This window comes from Anguilla rostrata, chromosome 3, assembly GCF_018555375.3.
Source record: "Anguilla rostrata isolate EN2019 chromosome 3, ASM1855537v3, whole genome shotgun sequence".
NCBI classification, from domain to species: domain Eukaryota; kingdom Metazoa; phylum Chordata; class Actinopteri; order Anguilliformes; family Anguillidae; genus Anguilla; species Anguilla rostrata.
In genome coordinates, this window is record NC_057935.1 from 29,348,588 (window position 1) to 29,368,761 (window position 20,174).

General features: G+C 39.1%; 2 protein-coding genes across 5 annotated transcripts in view; one reads left to right on the forward strand and one right to left on the reverse strand.

Annotated features, from left to right (window-relative positions):
- Positions 1-16,472, reverse strand: part of tubgcp3 (tubulin gamma complex component 3) — a 172,319-nt gene extending 155,847 nt beyond the window's left edge. For 2 of the 4 annotated variants that reach the window (XM_064329869.1, XM_064329870.1), the window contains exons 1-2: positions 16,246-16,472; positions 10,011-10,118 (exon numbers count right to left, since the gene is read on the reverse strand). In XM_064329869.1, coding sequence (XP_064185939.1) covers positions 10,011-10,118; positions 16,246-16,321 — 184 coding nt within the window. In that variant the 5' untranslated portion in view covers positions 16,322-16,472. The remainder of the gene's footprint in view (positions 1-10,010; positions 10,119-16,245) is intronic. The other 2 variants (XR_010329237.1, XM_064329868.1) reach the window with 2 other exon arrangements.
- Positions 16,473-16,514: 42 nt separating this feature from the next.
- On the forward strand, positions 16,515-19,830 carry LOC135251990 (THAP domain-containing protein 5-like). Its single transcript, XM_064329902.1, has 2 exons — positions 16,515-16,966; positions 18,318-19,830. Exons 1-2 carry the CDS (start codon positions 16,732-16,734, stop codon positions 18,992-18,994), a joined length of 912 nt encoding a protein of 303 aa, XP_064185972.1. The 5' UTR covers positions 16,515-16,731; the 3' UTR covers positions 18,995-19,830.
- Positions 19,831-20,174: the final 344 nt, after the last annotated feature.

Here is a 20,174-nt window from a genome sequence, read left to right on the forward strand (position 1 = left end):
CCAAACTAAAGTACGAGACAGAGTAAAAAAACACCTACGCAAACATATTTGCATGCAGAGTTTGCATGTCACCTTCTTGGGGTCGTCCTTTACACACTCAAAATGATCCCACACTTTGGATGATTTCCTGCCCAATATAGTCTAATCATTTTTTAACGACAGCTCCCGAATGGAGTTTGAGGGGTTTTTTTTTTTTTTTTCTTTCCTGTGACTAACCGACCAATGAAAACTTGGTCGACTAAGACTGTTCTCATCGACTAATGGTTTGGTCGACTATTAGGGGGCAGCCCTAATTGTTACATTCTCCTGAATCAATAAAGTTTTGCAGAAGACAGCGCCGCCTCTTTTGCATCCCTGGATACTGCCAACACCACACCAAACCAAACAATGCGGTAAGTTGTACTACTACATTTCACCTTTTACGAAGTTAATTTTCTCGTGCGCATTTCCAAACAAATTACAAACACAAATGTTCCGGTTATTAGTGTGAAATCCTACGGCAGTACTATTTATAGTTACGTGCCTCGTTACGTGCACAGTTAACAACCAGTGCAGCACATAGACCATGGCGCCCCAGCTATGGCTTTGAATGCTAACTTTAACCTTTTACAGGTCGGGTTTACAGAATGGCAGAACTACACTTCAATCAAGTTCCTGGAATCAGTTAAAAACATTTCACCAATTCAATTACAACAATGAAAAAAAAATAAAACCATTTCCAAAAATTACATCCTTGCATTTTTTTAAATGGTAAACAAAGTTACACGTAGCATTTGCGTGATATTAAGGAACGGAGGACTCGCTCCGTTACATGTAGGCTACCTAACTTAGCTGTTACATGTACCTAACTTAACCTTTAGGTTGGAGGTGTAGCTTTGCAGTTTAAATGTCTTGGATGTGGCACTGCAAGCATAAACTAAACAAATGTCTCATTTGGTACTGTCACACCGATTTTGATCCGAGCTGCAAAAACGATGCAATGACATTCTAAAACAGCTGTTGTATCCGTTGTGACGTGCTGGAAGTTTCGTTGTGGCGTCCGTTCCTACGCCGATGCGGTCAGCCTTGCTGCATTCTGCAGCAATAAAGATTCTACAATTTGGCAATTTCTCTGGTTTAACGGGTTATTTTTCAGCCTGAAATGGTGGGTGTTAGTAAACGGCTACACGTGTCATTTAACTTGCAAGTAGTTCACTATCTCCCTGAATATGAATGAAATGTTTTTAACAGAAAATAACAATTATAAATGCGATATTATACAAAAATGCAAAATGGAATGTCACTGAAAAAAATAAATAAATAAATCCAACGCTGCATGCTGTGCCTGCGCCTGGGAGACTGTTGCTAACTTTGGTTGAATCTGGACAGTAGGCCGTGAGTTTTTCAAAGCGTGGTAATCAAACACGGTTTTAATGATAATTTAAATTTGAAACGGTAATACTAACCGTCGGGAATTTTACCATGGTTATCATTAAAACCGGTAACCGTTTCATCCCTACTCTGTACTCTCGTATGTTTTCTTGTATGGGGATGGGACGATATGAAAACAATTTTCCACCACGTTTTGGCAATGTTCCAACACTCTCGTCATCACTGTTGCATGCATCACAAAAACCATTACACTACTAGCTAACGCTTACATTACAGTGTGAAATATCCACGTTATATAATATCACTAACCTATTTAAAGACACTCAATTAAAAAAATAACGTATATAACCGAAATATTGAGCATTAATACTTACATAGCAATGATGAAATTCTATCTGTGTTCAGTAGATAGAGAGAGACAGTAAATCAATGATACAGTCTAACTGCTTCTGTTTTGCTCCAGAAAACAATGTCAGATAGGTCAATCAGCAAACATATGGCTTAGCTATGCCTCAATAATAACAGTATGTTCCTAGAAATTATGAAAAATTGTTGACCACGTTTCGTTAGGTGCAGCATCTTTTGCTGCTAACACAGAGTGAATGCGTAAGTGAACGCGATAAGAAAAATTTTGGTCACGCTGACCTAAAAAACGCTATTCCAAAAGCAAAATTAGACATGTTATACATCATTAGAAAGCTTATACTCTCACCTACTGAATAAATGAATTGTCAATCAAGCCAGACTGTACTAAAAAGGGCGACAACGCCGTAAACAACACGTGTGGTATTACGCACAGCTATTTTGGAAGGTACCCAGGAATCACAAATGCATGTATATTTCACAAACGGATTGTCCAAGACAATATATGAGGACTCATATATACTCAAAAAGGACATCTCAACATGTAAAACCAATAGTAAGGTTGTATATTTATTCAATATTTAGTCCCAGATATTGACTGTAGAATGACATGGTATCATTTTTTAAAACTTTGTCTCGTTTATTTCGTTATTGAGCAGCGTTTTCACTGCTGTATTGGCATAGCTTAGGGGTATTGTCAGGTTTATCTTGTTGCTATGACGGAATACGATTTTTGAGTGGTGAAAGAATATTTTTATGAATGCCCAGATAGACAATATTGTCCATTATGGCATGGGTGGAGGGTATAGTTGCAGATGAGACTGCAGGGAGGGGGTGCAAGTTAAATGAATACCAGAGCAACAATGGTGGCACTGCGAAACTCCATATTCGGCAGAGTTGTCGTGTATCATCTACTAATGAAAACTAATTAAACTAAAACAAAGCCTTTCTGTTTTTAACTCATACTTTGGTTGCAGTAGCACTGAATGTCTGAGTTCAGTAATCTTGGCACGCCGGCATGCCAACCACTAGGGGCTTTGCACTAAGTGGTTAACCCTCTGGGGTCGGGAGCTCGACAAGATGAAATTATCTTTTGTTTCTATTTGGATGATTAACTTCACAAGCTGTTATCATACAGACGCAACAAAAGCATTGACAGAAACCTTAGAATCGCGACTTTCCAATGCGCCCATTGGCAAATAATAGGAATTGTTTTAAAAGTTTTACATTTGATTAATTAGACCATGTATGCTTCGTTAATCCTTACTCATTACTATGTGAATTTCGCTCAGTAGGAAGTCCGCCCATATCGCATTCAAAAGGTAAACGTCATTACAATTACTCTCCATAGAAGGAGTATAGGGGAGGGGCGATGCAAGATCCATGAGAGAAATACCAAGCCTGCGAAAGCGGGATAGAATGTCAGGATAGAAAGTGTAGCCTAATTCACTTCTTTTGAGGTAAACATTTTGTTTAATTTTGGAAAATGGTCCGTCCGGAAGCCGACACTGATGAAGTGCGGTGTCATTTCGAACAGTGAACTGATCCAGCTGAGGATCAACTTCATGCGTAAGTATATTTCTTATGATCATATATATGTGTACTGTATTGCAACGTATCTGTGTTTGTAGGAATATCCAGCAATATGCACATTTGTAAATTCCCATACTACGAACGATTCAAACTATTGCATCTCAAAATTATAGGCTAGGCTCTCTGCGTCTGGTTGTGTTAGAAGTCGCAGGTAGACTGTACTTTTTTCGATCATATTGGTAATATAGCCCATGCCTGGCGTGTAGTGGCGTGGCTAAGATTCGAAAACTTAGTATCCTCGTACAATCAATATTAGCATACTGTAAGTAAGCTTGGGAAATAGCAATAAAATAACCTCTTAGCTAAACAGACCTAGCCTACTTCAGATTGAGGCATTGTTATTGATGAGTTGCGTGTAGAGTAGAAGTAGAAGAATATCAATGTTTATTTAGTTTAGCTTATGTTGTTTCGTTGATAGCTTGCATTATTTGTAAATGTGTGCTGTATTACATTCTCTGTGTGTTTGTAGGAATATTCACTAATATGCGCGCTTGTAAATTCCCACACTACGAACAATTCTAACCATTGCTTCTGTCTCTGCGTCTGGTTGTGTTTGTTTGGTTCTTCGTTTGTATATGATGTAACCATGTCACATTTCCTACATTTTGTTTTCATTAGTTAGTGGTTTGTCCCTATTTTGTAAAGCACATTTAATTTTCACCTGTTGAAGGAAATGTGCTATATAAATAAATTTTGATTTGATGTCACATTTCCTAACAATTTTGTTTTCATCATATTTACAGAGATGCTGATCAGGAAACACGGCCTAGTTCACCAGTAGCTAAGAGGCCACCAGTCTCATCTCATCCTCCATGCATATAGTTTACTTCATACTTTGTATTAGTGGTGGGGAGGCATGTACCCAATGCATATTCATTACAGAAAGGCCATTTGCCCTCCCATTCTCACCTGGTGTTGAAAAATATTAGGCACAACACTAACATTTAGCAATTTATTTTATATTTCTCATTGGATTTGCTAAAATATTTTGTCATCATTTGATACCCAAGACCTTGATGAACACATTTCAGTGACCAAACGTCTTAGTCACAATTGTTTAGTGTGTTTTATTACAACATTCCTGTGCATGTTCAAAACTACTGTTTACAGTTTGTGTGATTTTAGAGCAATTTACAATCCACTTATGATTATGACCTACTTACTGCTGCCATATTATTGTAGCTGAGTTTGTGCTGAAAACAGAGATATGAAACACTTTGGAATCACTGCATAAAAGGTTGATGAAATTTACACAAATGTCAGAGCAGGCACAATCACCAGTGTGCCTCATTTAACCCTCAGACCCCAGAGGGTTAAACAAATAACTTTATTAAAGAATATTTAACATTATTATATTATTATTATTATAATATTAACATTATTAACATTGTCAACCAATTTTCAGGGTTCATACACTTTTTCACCAATGATTTTCAATGACTTTTCCATGACTTCTCCACAACCTTTAACTGAATTTCCATGACCAAAACAAATGACTTTATCTCAGCGGGACGATTTAAAATTATTTATTGTAACACTAAGTAAAATTAGGTCTGCATCTGAAACATATGGTGCCTCTCTAAAACAAATAAACACCAGACAGACACACTTAGATACATTCTTTCATTTTTTAATTCGAATAGTTTAACATTTTCGTCAATGTCTCAAACAGGGCTCGAAATTGCGACCATTTTGGTCGCATATGCTCCCAAAATTTAATCTGTGCGACTTCGAAATATAATTGGGAGCATTTGTGCGAGTGCAAATAATTGTTCTGGTGCAACCTTTTTTTTTTTCTTTTTTCAGTCGAACGTCTCTTTCTCTGTACATTCGCTAGTTAGTACACTCAGTATGTGCCTTGTGAGCTGACGGTGACCCTTCTAATCAATCGTGAGCTTGACATTCTTACCTTTAATGCTGATTTTAAATTGGTTAATATTAGCCTTCAATCACTCCCTTTTGCAGCACTCCACTGTCACGCGACACAGAGAGCTAATGCGTTTACTTGTTACCTGAAGACAAAAGTTATGTTCAATTTATTAGCGTTATCGAAAGCTGAAAAGTTGAAGCGAACGATTACGGCATTTTTATTTTTTTTGAAACATTAACGTAGCGTTTTGTGTAGCGACCCGGTTGAAACAGCTAATTTCTCTGATGCAGTTTACTGGCGGTTGATTTAATTAGCGGTATTAATGTGACGAGAAGCGCTTTGTCGTTTGAATGCATAACACGCAATTCCTTGAAGAGTCGACACATTTTAGGCGTGACCGTTTAACTGTTACTTGTAAACCGTACTGTTATTGTCGTTTTTTATCAATAAAAAATCTATTGCATATATTGTTGGTGCTCCTTACATTTTGGTGGGTGCTCCTAACTTTTTGAAATTGGTAGCACCAGTGCTACCAAGTAAAAAAAGTTAATTTCGAGCCCTGATATATAATTGAAGCTGCACTTCCCTGGCATATTGTTGGCACAGTAGGGCCTACGTTTACTAACTGCTACATTAGCAGAAGCGTGCCTGTTGGGCGTGCCTGTAAACAGACTGAGCCAGACCTAATTAACTTCTCACACCACCAAAATACCGCGAAGGTTACGTGCCAATTTACGTTTTATTACTATACATACTATTTTTATGATTGGATTAATTAGTAATTATATTTTATGCAACTTTAGCTATATTTCCATTACTTTTCCAAAACTTTTAAAAAAATATTATTTTCCATAACTTTTCCAGGGCCTGGAAATTGCATTTTAAATTTCAATGACTTTTCCAGGTTTTTCATGACCGTACGAACCCTGAATTTTAGAAATGAACACTGAGAAAATAGTTCCAGGTCACATGAACCTTGTTGATGTTGTGGGCAGCGAGAAACACTAGATGGAGTGCTAGGAGCGCCCATGGGTCAGTGTTAAAAAAAAAAAATTATTATCGGTCCTACATATCGGCCACGTTGTCCTTGACTACAGATACAGATATGGTCCAAAAATGCAAATATCGGCCCAGTCAGGCTCTAGAACAGGCAGTGAGTTGTTGATGCAACCGCACAAATAATTTATTAGCCTGGTTTATCACACTCAGGCCTCCAGACTAACCTTTTTTCATTGGTTGCACTGGTGCGCCTAACTTTTTCATTTAGGTGCACCAGCACATAATTTAGGTGCACCCAAAATTTTTCACCGCGCCTTTTGGCGCCGCAATAATACATTTTAAGCGTTACCTTTTTTGTCAGTTCCCATACACATTGATAATTTCTTAACACATTACATAAATGATTGTAAACAGGAATAAAGGTGCAGATAAATGTTTTTTCTTTATTTAAATCACTGCACAAACAATAAATCGCAATAACCTCAATTGTTTAAAAAATAAACTTAAAAAGTTCTGATGTTTAAAGTGCTTGACAAACTCAAATAAATAAATCAAACTCAAATAACTCAAACAAAAGTGTGCGCTGCTCCCGGAGGAGTACAGGGTGCGGTTTCACACGTACACACTAGTGCTGCGCGGATCGGCTCTGACGTCATCATCCACCCGCCACCCACTAATTATTATCTCCAATTTAGAGACCCGCACCCCTACGACCGAGTATTAGGGTCACATTGAGGGGGAAAAAAATTAGAGATTTCGAGAATAAGGTCATAATATTACTAGAATAAAGTCGTAATTGAGAAAAACTCATAATAGTACGAGAATAAAGTCATAATTTAATGAGAATAATATAAAGTCATAATATTACGAGAATAAAGTCGTAATTTTACGAGAAAAAAATCATATTAATGAATAAAAGCGTAAAATTTAGAGGGAAAAAAAACAATTTTTAGGAAAATATATTACCAGCAAACAACGAAGCGGGCAAGAGGACAGTCTAATGGCAGCCTGAGCCTGCAATTTCCTCCAAGTCCGTTCTTTTTTCAGAATAGAAAGGTTCTTGCACAATCTTTTCAAAGTCCTGTTACTTATGATAATGGGGTGCTGATGTGCTAAAAGATTAAGTATCTTGTTATTTGTGAAACCTATACTAAAGTATAACTTCACAAGATGCTCCACGTTCCTCATTTTAACGCAGGCGGCAGGCTGCTCTTCTGATATTTCCCCACGTAGCCTAAAATTACGACTTTATTCTCGAAATCTCAGATGTTTTTCCCCTCAATGTGGCCCCAATACCCGATCACACTTTATCTTTATTTCTCATTATTTCACAGCTGTTGCATATGACATACCCAGCACTTGACTCGTAACGGTTAAGTATTTCACTAAATCCCACGCGGAACTTTTCTGCATTTCCTTTTTTTTAATTTTCTCTCTGATCTTTTTTGCCTCCATTGCTGCTAAAGACAAATGGACGCCGCAATTGGCACAATGAGAGTCTAGTCTGCTAATTCGTGCCTGACGAAAAATGGAGCTTAAAATATGTTCACATTTTAGAGAATGTAATTAATATTTTCCTCATTAATTATGTATTATTTCACCCACCCACAACCCATCCGCTTTTAATCAAGAATGTACATTTTTATGACTTGGCCCGCCCGATTAACCGCGGTGCCCGTGGATATAACTCCGATCCGCGGATCACTACACACATTCCTTATTTTTTTTCCCCACCCGCATTCAGCGAAGACGAATATCACGGTCAGAGCCAATCAGAGGCAGAGTAGGGGTGGGTCTTCGCAGAACGCGGGTGGGAAAAAAATAATGCTATACACATACACACACAGAGACAGACCTGCTAAATGTCAGGCGCACCGGTGCGACCAATGAAAATGTTTAGTCGCACTTGACAAATTTTTGGTTGCATGTATCACCAAAATGGTCGCACTCTGGAGCCTTGACACTGCTCTGCTGATGGGCTGCCGTGCCTTGGTAAGCGGTGTAGCTAACGTTTACAATCCCATATCGAAATAAAAAGTAGGCAGGGTTTCCGCCAATGTATTGCAAGCCCAGCGGTCCGCCGGGCCTAAGTTCACCCCCCCCCCCCGCCGGGGCTAAGCATCGGGGAACTTTTTTTCGTTTATTTTTTTAAATGTATTTTTAAGATGTTTTTTAAACTACAGTTACAGTGGGGCAGCTCGGTTGGAACGCTCACCAGCGATATCTGTTGGTTAAAACATGAACGCACTATGGGAAAACAGCAGGTCTGAGATCAGTGTTCTTTACCCTCATTGTGCATAGAGTGACGTTCAACACTTGACACTTCCAACTATCACAAGCTAACGTTACCTAGCAAGCCACCATTTCTTATTTAGTAGGCTAACTAACCTTGTTATAAAAATGCGTTATCACTTCATCTCATCGGTAAGTACATTCTTTTTATATGAACTTAAGCAGTGTGTAGGGAACGTTAAACTAGTAGCATGAATGTAACATTCAATACATTGTAACATTACATGATGACATTGATGTGCACGACAACTTTGTCATGAAATTTTTCCCGACCGTGAAAACTGCCTGACTTGTTTACATTTTGGACAGATGTGGCTCCAGAGTAAATCTATCGGTTTCCGTCGCAGCAGTTTCGACACAAGCAATATCGAAGAAATTCTGAAGTTTCTTCTTACCGTGAAGAGTGCCTGATCCTCAACCGTAGCGTTTTATCCCGAGGATGGAATTTTTAGACGTAGCCTAATTTTGCCGCTGTGTTAACACATTTCTATTTGCAAGACCAAGTCTTCCAGCTCTCGGTTTACAGACAGCAGCAGATGAGGAAAGATATAAGATGATGATATAAAATTTTATGACAACGTGGTCATTTAGCTAACTTAGCTAGCTAGCCAAACAGTCAGTAACACAGATACTTCTTTTGTGACATTTAGGGATAAGACAGTTTTTTAAATGTTTAAATGTGCTCAGCATTCCAAGGCTTGTTGTAAGATTCAGTAGCCAATCAGGACTTGAAATTTGAATACAAGTTTTTTGTAGAGTGCAAAAACTTTGATATTTATTTTAATTTAATTTCTTTTGTTGTTGTTGAAAAAACAGCATTCTAAGACTGTACATTGTTGTCAGATTCTTTGTAAGACTCTGCTATGCTGTAATAGTCGTTGATTTTTTTAAATGTGTGTTGAATAAATTACTTATTTATAAATTTTTTAAAAGACACTTGGCCGCCAGCCCCCGTCAAACGATACTTGCCACCTGGCCTAACAACTTTTCTGGGGGAAACCCTGGTAGGCAATTGCAGTGTGACAATTTGTGCGTAAGTCAAGCGCATAGCAGCTAGGCAAAGCATTGTAAAACTGTGAGTGATTTCATTTTTGGGTCGAGTTCAGTTCACAAATTTGGCTGCACCAGTCAGGCTTGATCGGGTCGGATCTGAAAGTCTTGGGTAAGGGCCAGGTCGGGCTTCAATTTCATGCCCGTGCAGACCTCTAAAATGAAGTTCTCTCCACTGAAAACAAAACGATCCAATTCCTTCTAGCTTATTATGGCTGCCCTTCACACACAGATTGTTTTTTATTCAGGCTATTACCCAACAATATAAAGGTGTGTACTATGGCTGTTATGAACACAAGAGCATGTGTGTGAACCTGACAGCATGTATCAAAGCTAAAAGGCATGGGATGGGGTTTGCCCTAGAAAACATAAGGACTAAAGTTCTCAGAAACTTAGATCCCAGACAGTAAACACAGGCCGTACATCAATTTTAAAAAATAAAAGAAAAAAAAGCACTCCTACTCATACTCACGCTCTTTCTGGATCTTCTCAGACACCAGAAACTCATCCCGTTCAATGGTGGGGGCATAATTGCTCCCAATCACCCGCACTGCATACTGGAACTGATGAGCCACTTCAGCTGAAACAGAGTATTTTGTTAATGCGACAAATGAACAGGCCACAAAAAACAGTAATGTAATATTAAAAATGTCACATTTCCCAGTAGCGGCACAGTGGTGCAGTGCGTAGCACTGTCGCCTCATAGCAAGAAGGTTGTGGGTTTGAATCTCGGCTTGGGGTCTTTCTGTGTAGAGTTTGCATGTTCTCCCTGTGTCCACGTGGGTTTCCTCCGGGTATTCCGGTTTCCTCCCACGGTCCAAAGACTTGCAGGTAGGCTAATTGGAGACTCTAAATTGCCCATAGGTAAGAGTGTGTGCCCTGCGATAGATTGGCGGCATGTCCAGAGTGTATTCTCGCCCAATGCACGCTGGGATGGGCTCCAGCACCCCCCATGACTCTGCTCAGTATAAGCAGGTATAGATACACAGGTTACATGTGACCATACATACCACAGCAAGTGTCATGCAACCACAAAGACAACCAAAGTAGCACAGCATGTGACCACTCACAAACACAGTAGCAAACACATAATTCTAAACACCATGGTGAATTTTTTTTGGCACGTGAAAATTCTTGACCACTACACTACTTTCTAATTTTTAAATCCGTTAGATGAGCCAAGTGTCAGCTAAGTGAACAAATTAGGGATTGACCGTTTACCAATCCGGCCGATGATCATGTCCTTTATTTGTCCTCCCAGATATTGGAATCCGCATACTGACTGACAAACCTTCCGATTTATGTGATGCATGTGCCCACTCTCTGAAAGTTAGTTTTGTAGTGTGGTTCAATGTCCCACCCACAGCATTATCAAATTGGATGAAACATGGACAGTGAGGAGTAAAAAAATTAGTATGTGGGAGAGATGCGGGAAATCCAGAGAAGCTGCAAGAAGAATTTTCCGTCTGCAATATAAAGTAAGAAAAGCATGCCAAAGTTGCATACAGTAAAGCTTACAGTTAGGCCTAATACCCGTCTCAAATAAACACCAGTCTTATAAACAGCGGGAGGTCATATTTCAGCGAATACACTGGTTGATACAACAGCTAGCGCAGCCAATAAAACTTGTCACGCATCAGAGGCATAATGCAAACAAACATTTGAGAAAGGCACGAGAAAAGAAAATAATTATGTAACTCCGACCACGCATAGACCCCGTAACAACCAATAACAAACACACTGTCTTGCTAATTAGCCAGTTAATGCCTTCAAAGTTATATCTGGTTAGCTAGCTAGGTGGCTGGTAGAAACAATCACAAACAACTAGCAACTAAAACATTAGCAAGAACATGTTTTAGTTGTTATTGTTGGTTGTTACTTACTAGCTAGACATTAGACATCTTAGCTAGGCAGCTGACTAACATATTTCAAAGCTAGGTTACTGCAAAAATGACTTTTATTCAGACTGGACAATGATAACTAATAATAATGGCTATATCCACTTAGAGGAGCCACGGACAATTTCAGAGACTTTTCTCCACTCTGCATTCCTCTTCGTCTCTATCGGTGTCTCAGTAGGAGATTGTACAAAGATGGGAAACCAGATAGGGAAATTACGAGTGAGTCCTCCGTTGTGGAGTTATAGAACGTGACACTAAAATTTTTTAAAAATTGGAACAATTTACTTGACGGATCATTAGATAAAATCTGATTGGTTACTGCGACGTGGCCTGGGGGTCAAAGTTGATCTTTCCCCCTTGCCGTCTTGCCCCACGCCGCCTGCAATCCCAACATGCCTTACGGGGGTGTGCCACCACCTCTCATTCAAAATGAATGGAGGCAGTGTCGCCGCCAGAGGGTGCCATGTAGTGTGGCTTCACCGTATATGTATCAATAGGGGTCGACCGATATGGTTTTTCAGGGCGATACCGATACTGATTATTAGCAAGTCAAGGAGGCCGATAGCCAATATTTGGAGCCGATACTCAGTTGCAGTAAATGTTAAAATTTTTGTGCCAAAATTTACAGCAACACAAACCCCAACACAAGGCTGCCTTTAAATGAACATATGTTTAATAGAATATTTTGTAAAACATGAAATATTTGAAAAATTAATTTAAAGTGCATGAAGTTCGATGCACTAGATTTTGAAACAATCTGAATGGAATTTAAAAATAAAAATAACTTCCAAAACATGAAAAATGGAATGATGAATTACAAACTGCATGGACAGTAGGCAGTAAACTTTGAACAAACTGAATAATAAAAATAAATAAACATTTGTTAATAAATTAACTCCTAAAACATTAATTGGTTAAAGTGCATAGAGTTCCCAGCAGGCTTTGACTGAACTGAATGAAAAAATAAAATTGCATGTATTCATTAGTGTCATCATTTTCCCTTTCTCTTGTCTTTATATTTATTTTTGTCACACATTTCTTCTCCTATACATTTTTCTGTTTTCCTTCACTTGGCAAGACAGGAACTGAAAATCAATTTTACAGACTTTATTCAGAACAATGTTTAAGTGTTTTTTTCTTCCAGGAAAATGAATAAAATTTAAACCCTTCCCTTCCTACTTTCCCTTCAAGTCATTTTTTTCTATGCTGAACATTTTAGATTGTGACTGTATTCTCTAGGTGGTTCTCTGGTTCATATAGTTATGGTATAGGTTTACTTGGTTTGCATCCTACTTTCTCGTGTAGATCATATCTTAGTGATTACTGTTAAATAAACAGATCAATATTCCCTGCATAATTTTTTGCCCCATATTGGTCCTTGCATTGAATAGGAACGTGCGACAGACTACACAATGAAATGCATAACTCATACCAGTCCAGATGACTGGTGCAGACAGCACCAATTTGAATTGGAACGAAATACATTGTGAAGCATTAGCAGAAGAAATGGAAAGATGTATAGGGTCGAAACACACTGTGTATAACTAAATATATCACACATTAGTTTTCTCTTTTTAGCATTTAATTATTTATTAACATTTGAGGATTCATCGCTGCAGTGGCAATCGTGTTCCGTTTGAATTGACAACCTGTTGTCGAGTTCATGTTGGACAGACAGGATAACGCAGGGTAACATGGCAACTGGTGAGCTGAATATTGGTGGGGCGCAAAAGTTTCCATTAAACTAATCATTGATCTCAACCTGTTTTCATTCATTTTCCTTTATTATCAAGCGTGCCAACGATCGGACTAATCAAATGGCAAGTAGCCTAACACACAGCGTCTTCAAACCGTGTTAGGGGGATTAAATCATAAATTCAATTTATCCGTTAAAAATCCATTTTAATCACCAAGCAGTTTACACTTAACAAACAAGATACACCAGTCTGTTTGTTATCTACCGTGTTAGCTTTCAGAATAACCAGCAAAAACAAAACCTGCACTTCAAGATTGTTTACAATCTACGCATTGCAGATATCTGCCATGAATACGAGTGCAGAGAAAGAAGTGCATGTAGGCTATTCGCAAATATTGTTTAAAAATGTGCACAATTTCATACTGCAAATGAAAATAAATGTAGGCTATAAGGCCTAGGCTAGGCTACCCGCAAAAACTCCCTATTTGGGGAGAGCTGGCTATATATGATAGTACTGAGTAGCCTATTTTGTGGATTCATTGTATTGATACTCAAGGAAAATCAGGGGAAGTTTCCTCCACTGCTTAGTGATTAAAACAGATTTTTCTAAATCGCATTTATCATTTAATCTCCTTAACACAATGTGAAGAAGCTGGGAGTCACTTTACAATTGATTAGTCAGATCGTTTGCATGCTTGTTAATCACTGAAAATTAATTAAAACAGTTTGAGATCAATGATTAGTTTAAAGGAAAGTTTTGCGCCCCACCAATTTTAAGCTCACCAGTCGGCGCGTGAAGATGCCTTACAGAGAGTGAAGGTTGCGTCAGAGGACCGCATGTTGCGTTAGCAGAGCGCATGCATCACAAAAGGGGACTTTTTAGCTGCGACCGCAGCTCTATAGCTGTCTGTCGGTCGGTCCACAAAAGTGTCCCACCCTGTAGCGCCACAGTTTTCGCTCCAAGAGGCTGAAATGTGGCATGGAAATTGGTCATGACCGAAGGTAGAGCTGAGTAACTTTCAGGTCGATTGACCAAGAGAAGAAGAAGAGGTCACGTGTTTGTGTGACGGTGTGTGCGTGGATGCATGCACACATGGATGCATGCGCATGTGCGGTCGCAGCTATTGCGGATTTGCGCTTGTTTTTTTATCGGCCAGCCGATAAAAATATGCCAATACCAATAATATGAAAAATGACGAATATCGAAGCCGATTATCAGCCAGACCGATAATCGGTCGACCCCTAGTTATCAAGCTGCAGCAATATAATTCTTTAACCTCTTCGCACAGATGCCAAATCTGCTCAGTCCTTGCCCATTTCAGGGGTAACCTGTTTAAAGCTTTACTATTCTAGCTGCTGGGGATTCGAATCAAGGTGGGGCAAGTCTCCTTTTCACCGTAATTACAAAAAACACCCATTTGTAAAACTTAAATGCTTTATACCATACTGTAGACAAGACATTGTCAAATATATACATATACAAATATTGTTGTTCAATCGAGGTTTAGCTGTCTAGCAATTTTATAGGGCCTCTTTTTACTCTTTTTTATAGAGTATAACTTGGACAAGTCGGAATTAAACAATCAGGATGATGTCAAGACAGGGGTTGGTTACAATTTGAATAACATTTCATTTCAACAATACAAAACCATTTCTGGGGTAATTTTAAATAGTGAGCTCTGCTTTCTTTTTTGGTGCCATTTCGCTTCTGAAATGGCTGCAGAACTCCAAGTCCCTCAGGGCACTGGAAGCTATAACATTTTTAGGACATTTAAATATACAAACATGAATAAATAATAACCAATTAACATCTAAAGCATTTCAGTGTGTTATGTCTTCAGTGTTAGATCTTTTTATAATGACCCCACTGATTTTGGTGAAGCATTAAGTCCAGGCATAAATGCTTGTAAACAGTCAAATCAGCATAATCATTTCTGACTTCTAAAGTAAAACAAATAAAATTGCTGAAGGGTCAGTGCACTTTTGAAACGATTTAATAGCTTTGTCTACTCAGATATTTTACATTTTTGTATTAAATGACCTGTTAAAGTGAGCCCAGATGCCAATTGTGTTTTATGTTTGCGTGTGGAACGCCCATTGTGATTACACTGCGGGCAGAACGTTCAATACATTATTATGTTGTGATTTACAGCAATGCATAATTTAGACATTTTGGATGCGTACACTGCTTACTTTTTGCATCATGGATCTCTAGTAGTTCAGCATATCCACCCTTAGATTTTACATACTTGTGGTCAAAGAGTTTTTGATCCAGAACATATAGGCTATAGTTTAACCTGATTTATATATGGTATCCCTTAGTATTCCATTGCAAACTAAAAAAGAACAAGCTCATTGCTTTTTAGCCAAGATGACTGCATTTGAAGCATTTTATTTCTTCCTGAAATTATGAATATAAACGAATCTAATTGCTTCATTTAAGCCATTTCCCAAGTATCTGTGATGCTCACACCTGGAGTTATAAAGCTTTAAATAAGGCGCCCTCGAAATGGGCATGGGTTGGGCTGGTTTGGCATCTTTAACGGCTGAGAGCCTGTGGTCATGCTTCGCGGCTGTATAGGTACGGGGCATGCCGGTCCACCAAGCCGTAAGTTGGCGGGACCTGCCATCCCATTGTAAAACTGGCTAGTTGGCTCCCCACAAGCTGACAGTTAGCATATGTCAAAATACTGCAGTCTTACATTTACCATCTAACGTCGTGTAGCTCATCCGTTGCGCATGGTAAATTTTGCTAACGGAATACGATAACATGCATGTCTAGTTTCTACCGACGTTAGCAATCAGCTGAAATCACTGCAAGTCGTAGCCACGGAAAGACAGAACTCGCGCCGCCACTTTAGACTGTCGCTTGTTCAGCAAACAGTAAGCTTATTGAAACACTTCATTCATTCGAGTAGCTAGCTAAAAACCACACAAAATGGTATTTTCGGACTGGTCTTTTTCAGTGACGGATCTCAGCCGACCTAAAGTTAGCTAAGGCCTCTGATCTCAGAAATCACCGACAGTAAGTGTAATGCTAATGCTAAACTGTAATGACGATATCCAGCCGTTAGCTGGTTAGACTAGGTATTTTGCGGTCAAGTAGTTACCTTCAGTTTTTCCGATGATTTTGCAACACAGACTCTGCAAAAGGACATTTGGCGATTTTTGATCCAGGCTAGACATGACGATGTACTGTCGGTTTTAACACAGCACCGGGGTCCACTTCTACCTGCTACCGTTACTCTTGTTGCGGCTTTCCGCTCTGAGCAACGACGCCATTTTAATCAAACCCGCCGAAATTCTGAGAAGGGTCTGGCTGTGTCACAAATTTTATCCCCCGTATTCTCTTCCGGGGTTACGTTTCCGTTTACGTTCCTTGATACGTAAGTTAGCGTCTTGCCTGCGTGGTTGCCAAGCGTTCTCTGCTGGTTGGTAACTACCATAGACATAAGACGGTAAAAGTAGAGAAGAATTAAATTACTGCTATAGACGCTTTCATCGGACGCACGCGCGTTGCCAAGGTTATGCGCTTGGCCCTAAATTAACTTCCGGTCTGTGTTTGTTTATTATTGGGTTTGCGTTTACTGGCTAATATGGCACCGACTACAAATGGAGTGAAAGATAAGCTGATGAGCAGACTGACGTTGGGCTCAAGTTGTTGTGCTGTGGGGTGTAACCTGACCTCAGGAACAAACGCCATTTCGAAAATAAAAATGTTTCGGTTTCCTAAAGAAGATGGGAGACGGCGAGCATGGATCACCGCTGTCCGAAGAGAGGCTTGGCAGCCAGGCAAGAATTCAAGGATCTGTAGCACTCACTTTGTTTCAGGTAACTAACTCATGAGAAGCGATAGCTAATAGCTAGCTGACCAGTAACAATAGTTATCAATGAGCTAAGTAAATTGATTGTAGCTAGCTAGCTGAACGTTGTCATAAAAAAATTTCCCGACCGTGAAAACTGCCTGACTTTGGACAGATGTGGAAATATATCGCCGTTTCCATCGGAGCACTTTCGACACAAGCAATATCGGAAGCGCTATCCTAAAATTTCTTCTTACCTTGAAGAGTGCCTGACCCGCAACCGTAGAAATGTGTTAACACGGCGGTACAATTACATCGAGAAATACCAATTTAGGGGGAAAAAACGCTATATTCTGTAAATTAATTTAGATCAAACTTACCATGCATAAAAACGCTCGTTAGTCGCCCACTTTATCTATTTATAATGCCATCATAGCGCGGAGTGTTTTAAACCGGTGGTTTTTTAAACAATCCGCGCTAAGAAGAAATTTTAGGATAGCGCTTCCGATATTGCTTGTGTCGAAACTGAAGTGCTGCGGTAGATTTACCCACTATCCACATCTGTCCAAAATGTAAACACATCAAGCAGTCGTAACATTGTATAAACTACAAGAGTGCATGAGGTAGAATGCAGGTCTCCGCCAGGCGTGTTAGCTTTGCCGATGCAACAATAGAGGCTACACAATCAATGCAACCAGACAAATACAATATTACAAGTTTTTAACCATGTGCCACTTAAAATCCCAAAAACGTCTATTCAGGGAGGTAGCGCTTAAGGTGGTGACATGTTAGCTAATTTAATTTATATCCGCCACGATATGTTAGACAGAGCTAACGTTGACATTATAGTCTGGTACTTTCGTTCAAATCCGGACAGAACAATCTGGACGGGAACAATTTCAAAAGTCCAGCGATTTAAAATGTCAATTTCAACATGAAAATGCCAACAAAATAAGTGCCACAGATTCAAACATTAACATACCTTGTTAGTTGGCGGATTATTTTGTTGGCTTTATAAGGTTGAAATTGACATTTACATCGCTGGTCTTTCATTCCAAACGGAAGCGGTTGTTCATCACTCGCGGCCCCTACCGGCCGGTTAGGAGGAGTGAGGAGTTAGAACTCAATGTATTTCAATGGACAATGATTGAAATTAATTCAAATAAAATACTTGCCGTTGACCGATTTGCAAAATATTCGAGAATTCAGGTCCTTGGCCTGTTGTCAGCATGCACAAGAAGTGTTAGCATTTTTTATACATGAATGTGCATATGTAACCAGAATAGTTATGGATTATGCAAGGAATGTATGATGCTCAGCAAGGTACAATACTGTCAACACTAACTGTTTCTGTCGCTTGTTTTATTTTTTTATTTTAGGTGCGCCATCAGTGGACCCATGCCATCCAGATTATGTTCCATCAATGTTTGCACACAAAAACACCATTGATGGTGCCCAGAAGTTGGAGAGGTACCAGAGGAGACAGAGTAGACCATCTGTGGTTGAGTCCATCGAATCACCTTCCATAGAGGTCACCCATGCTGACCCTGAAGATGGATGCACTGCTGTGGGTACAGATCTGTCAATGGCAGACATTGACCAGCTACAAAATGAAAACATTGAATTGAAGAGAAGAGTGGCTTTACTGGAGAAGAAATTGGAATCTCAAGAAAAACGCCAACAAGATCAAATGATTTCCAGTCTGTCCGATTTTATTTTAAGTGATGACAAGCGCACTCATTTTTACACTGGTCTACCATCTGCCTCTGTGTTTTTCACCCTCCTCACTTACCTGACAACAACATGGAATGCATCATCAACCATACTTACCCTTCCTGAGCAGTTTCTTGTGGTCCTGATGAAGCTTCGTCTGGGCTTAACTCATCAAGACCTAGCTTTTCGCTTCAGAGTGAGTTGTGGAACTGTCTCAAACATCTTCCATGAATGGCTCGAGGTGATGGCTAAAGAGTTACAATGCCTTGTCCGGTGGCCATCCAGAAAATATATCAGAAGAAAATATTCAAGGCTACAGGTTTCAAACATGTTAGATATATAATAGACTGTACTGAAGTGTTCATTGAGAGGCCAACTAGTTTGCATACACGAGCAATCACCTACTCCCACTACAAGCCACATAATACTGTGAAGTTCCTTGTTGGCATTAGCTATTACATTTTTATCAAGAGTCTGGGGTGGTCGTGCTAGCAACAAAGTCATAACAAAAAATTCAGGCTTGATTGACCTTCTTGAACAAGGAGACCATGTAATGGCTGATCGGGGCTTCAATTTTCCTGAATACTTTGCCACCAAATGTGTCCGTCTTCATGTACCAGCATCTACAAAGGGAATAAAACAACTGACAGGATTAGAGGTGACACAATCTAGAAAAATGTCACGAGTGAGAATCCATGTAGAAAGGGCCATAGGAAAACTGAAGTCATTCAGAATTCTGCGGAACACCCTGCCAGTCAGTATGGTCAAACGGATAAGCGATAACAGTCTTTGCACAATAGACAAAATATTGATTGTTTGTGCAGCACTATCGAATCTGGGGAAACCACTGGTACCAAAATAAAGCAGGACTGAACAAAAACTGTAGGTTTGATAAATTATTTTAAATATTTTAACATGCCAAAAACAGGCATTATGATATTTATAGTCTCCCCCTGATGTAATTTTCATTGCTCTTATGTGCACACTACCTTTCCCAAAATGTACAAAGTTCTTAAATGTTGCTTATTTTATATTTCTTGCTATTTATTTATTTTTTTATTATTCTGTTTTTGTAATTGTTAAAAAAAATCTGTAGACGGCAGAGGAAATAAAACTGCTTTTGTAAGTTTGATGTAAGTTTTGTAATATATACTGCTGTCCCAAAAATAAAGAATTAAATATATATATATATATATATATATATATATATAGATTCAGTAATGAACACCAACAACAATCGATGAACTGATTTATTGACTGATGAATAAAGTACTGCAGACTATCTAACATTTTAGTTATGTAGTTAATCAAAAAAGTGGAAAAGCTTGGTGCTCAAAAAGGCAGCAAAAAATATCAAAAAAGCAGCAGAGCGACCAATGCTGTTTTAAGAAAAAACACGACCTGCCCTTCCTGCCCTGCCATGTTGGACTGATTCTAGATCAGCACTACTGAGCTGCTTTTGAGACCATTTTCATGTAGTTGTTGCTCAACTGCAGTCTTCCCTCCACAAATTCATCCACAAC

Excerpts from the sequence above, each read along its gene's own strand:
- LOC135251990 (XM_064329902.1), top strand. The coding sequence starts at position 16,732 with ATGGCACCGACTACAAATGGAGTGAAAGATAAGCTGATGAGCAGACTG. Across the intron at positions 16,967-18,317 it reads TAGCACTCACTTTGTTTCAG|GTGCGCCATCAGTGGACCCA; the intron begins GTAACTAACTCA and ends TTTTTATTTTAG.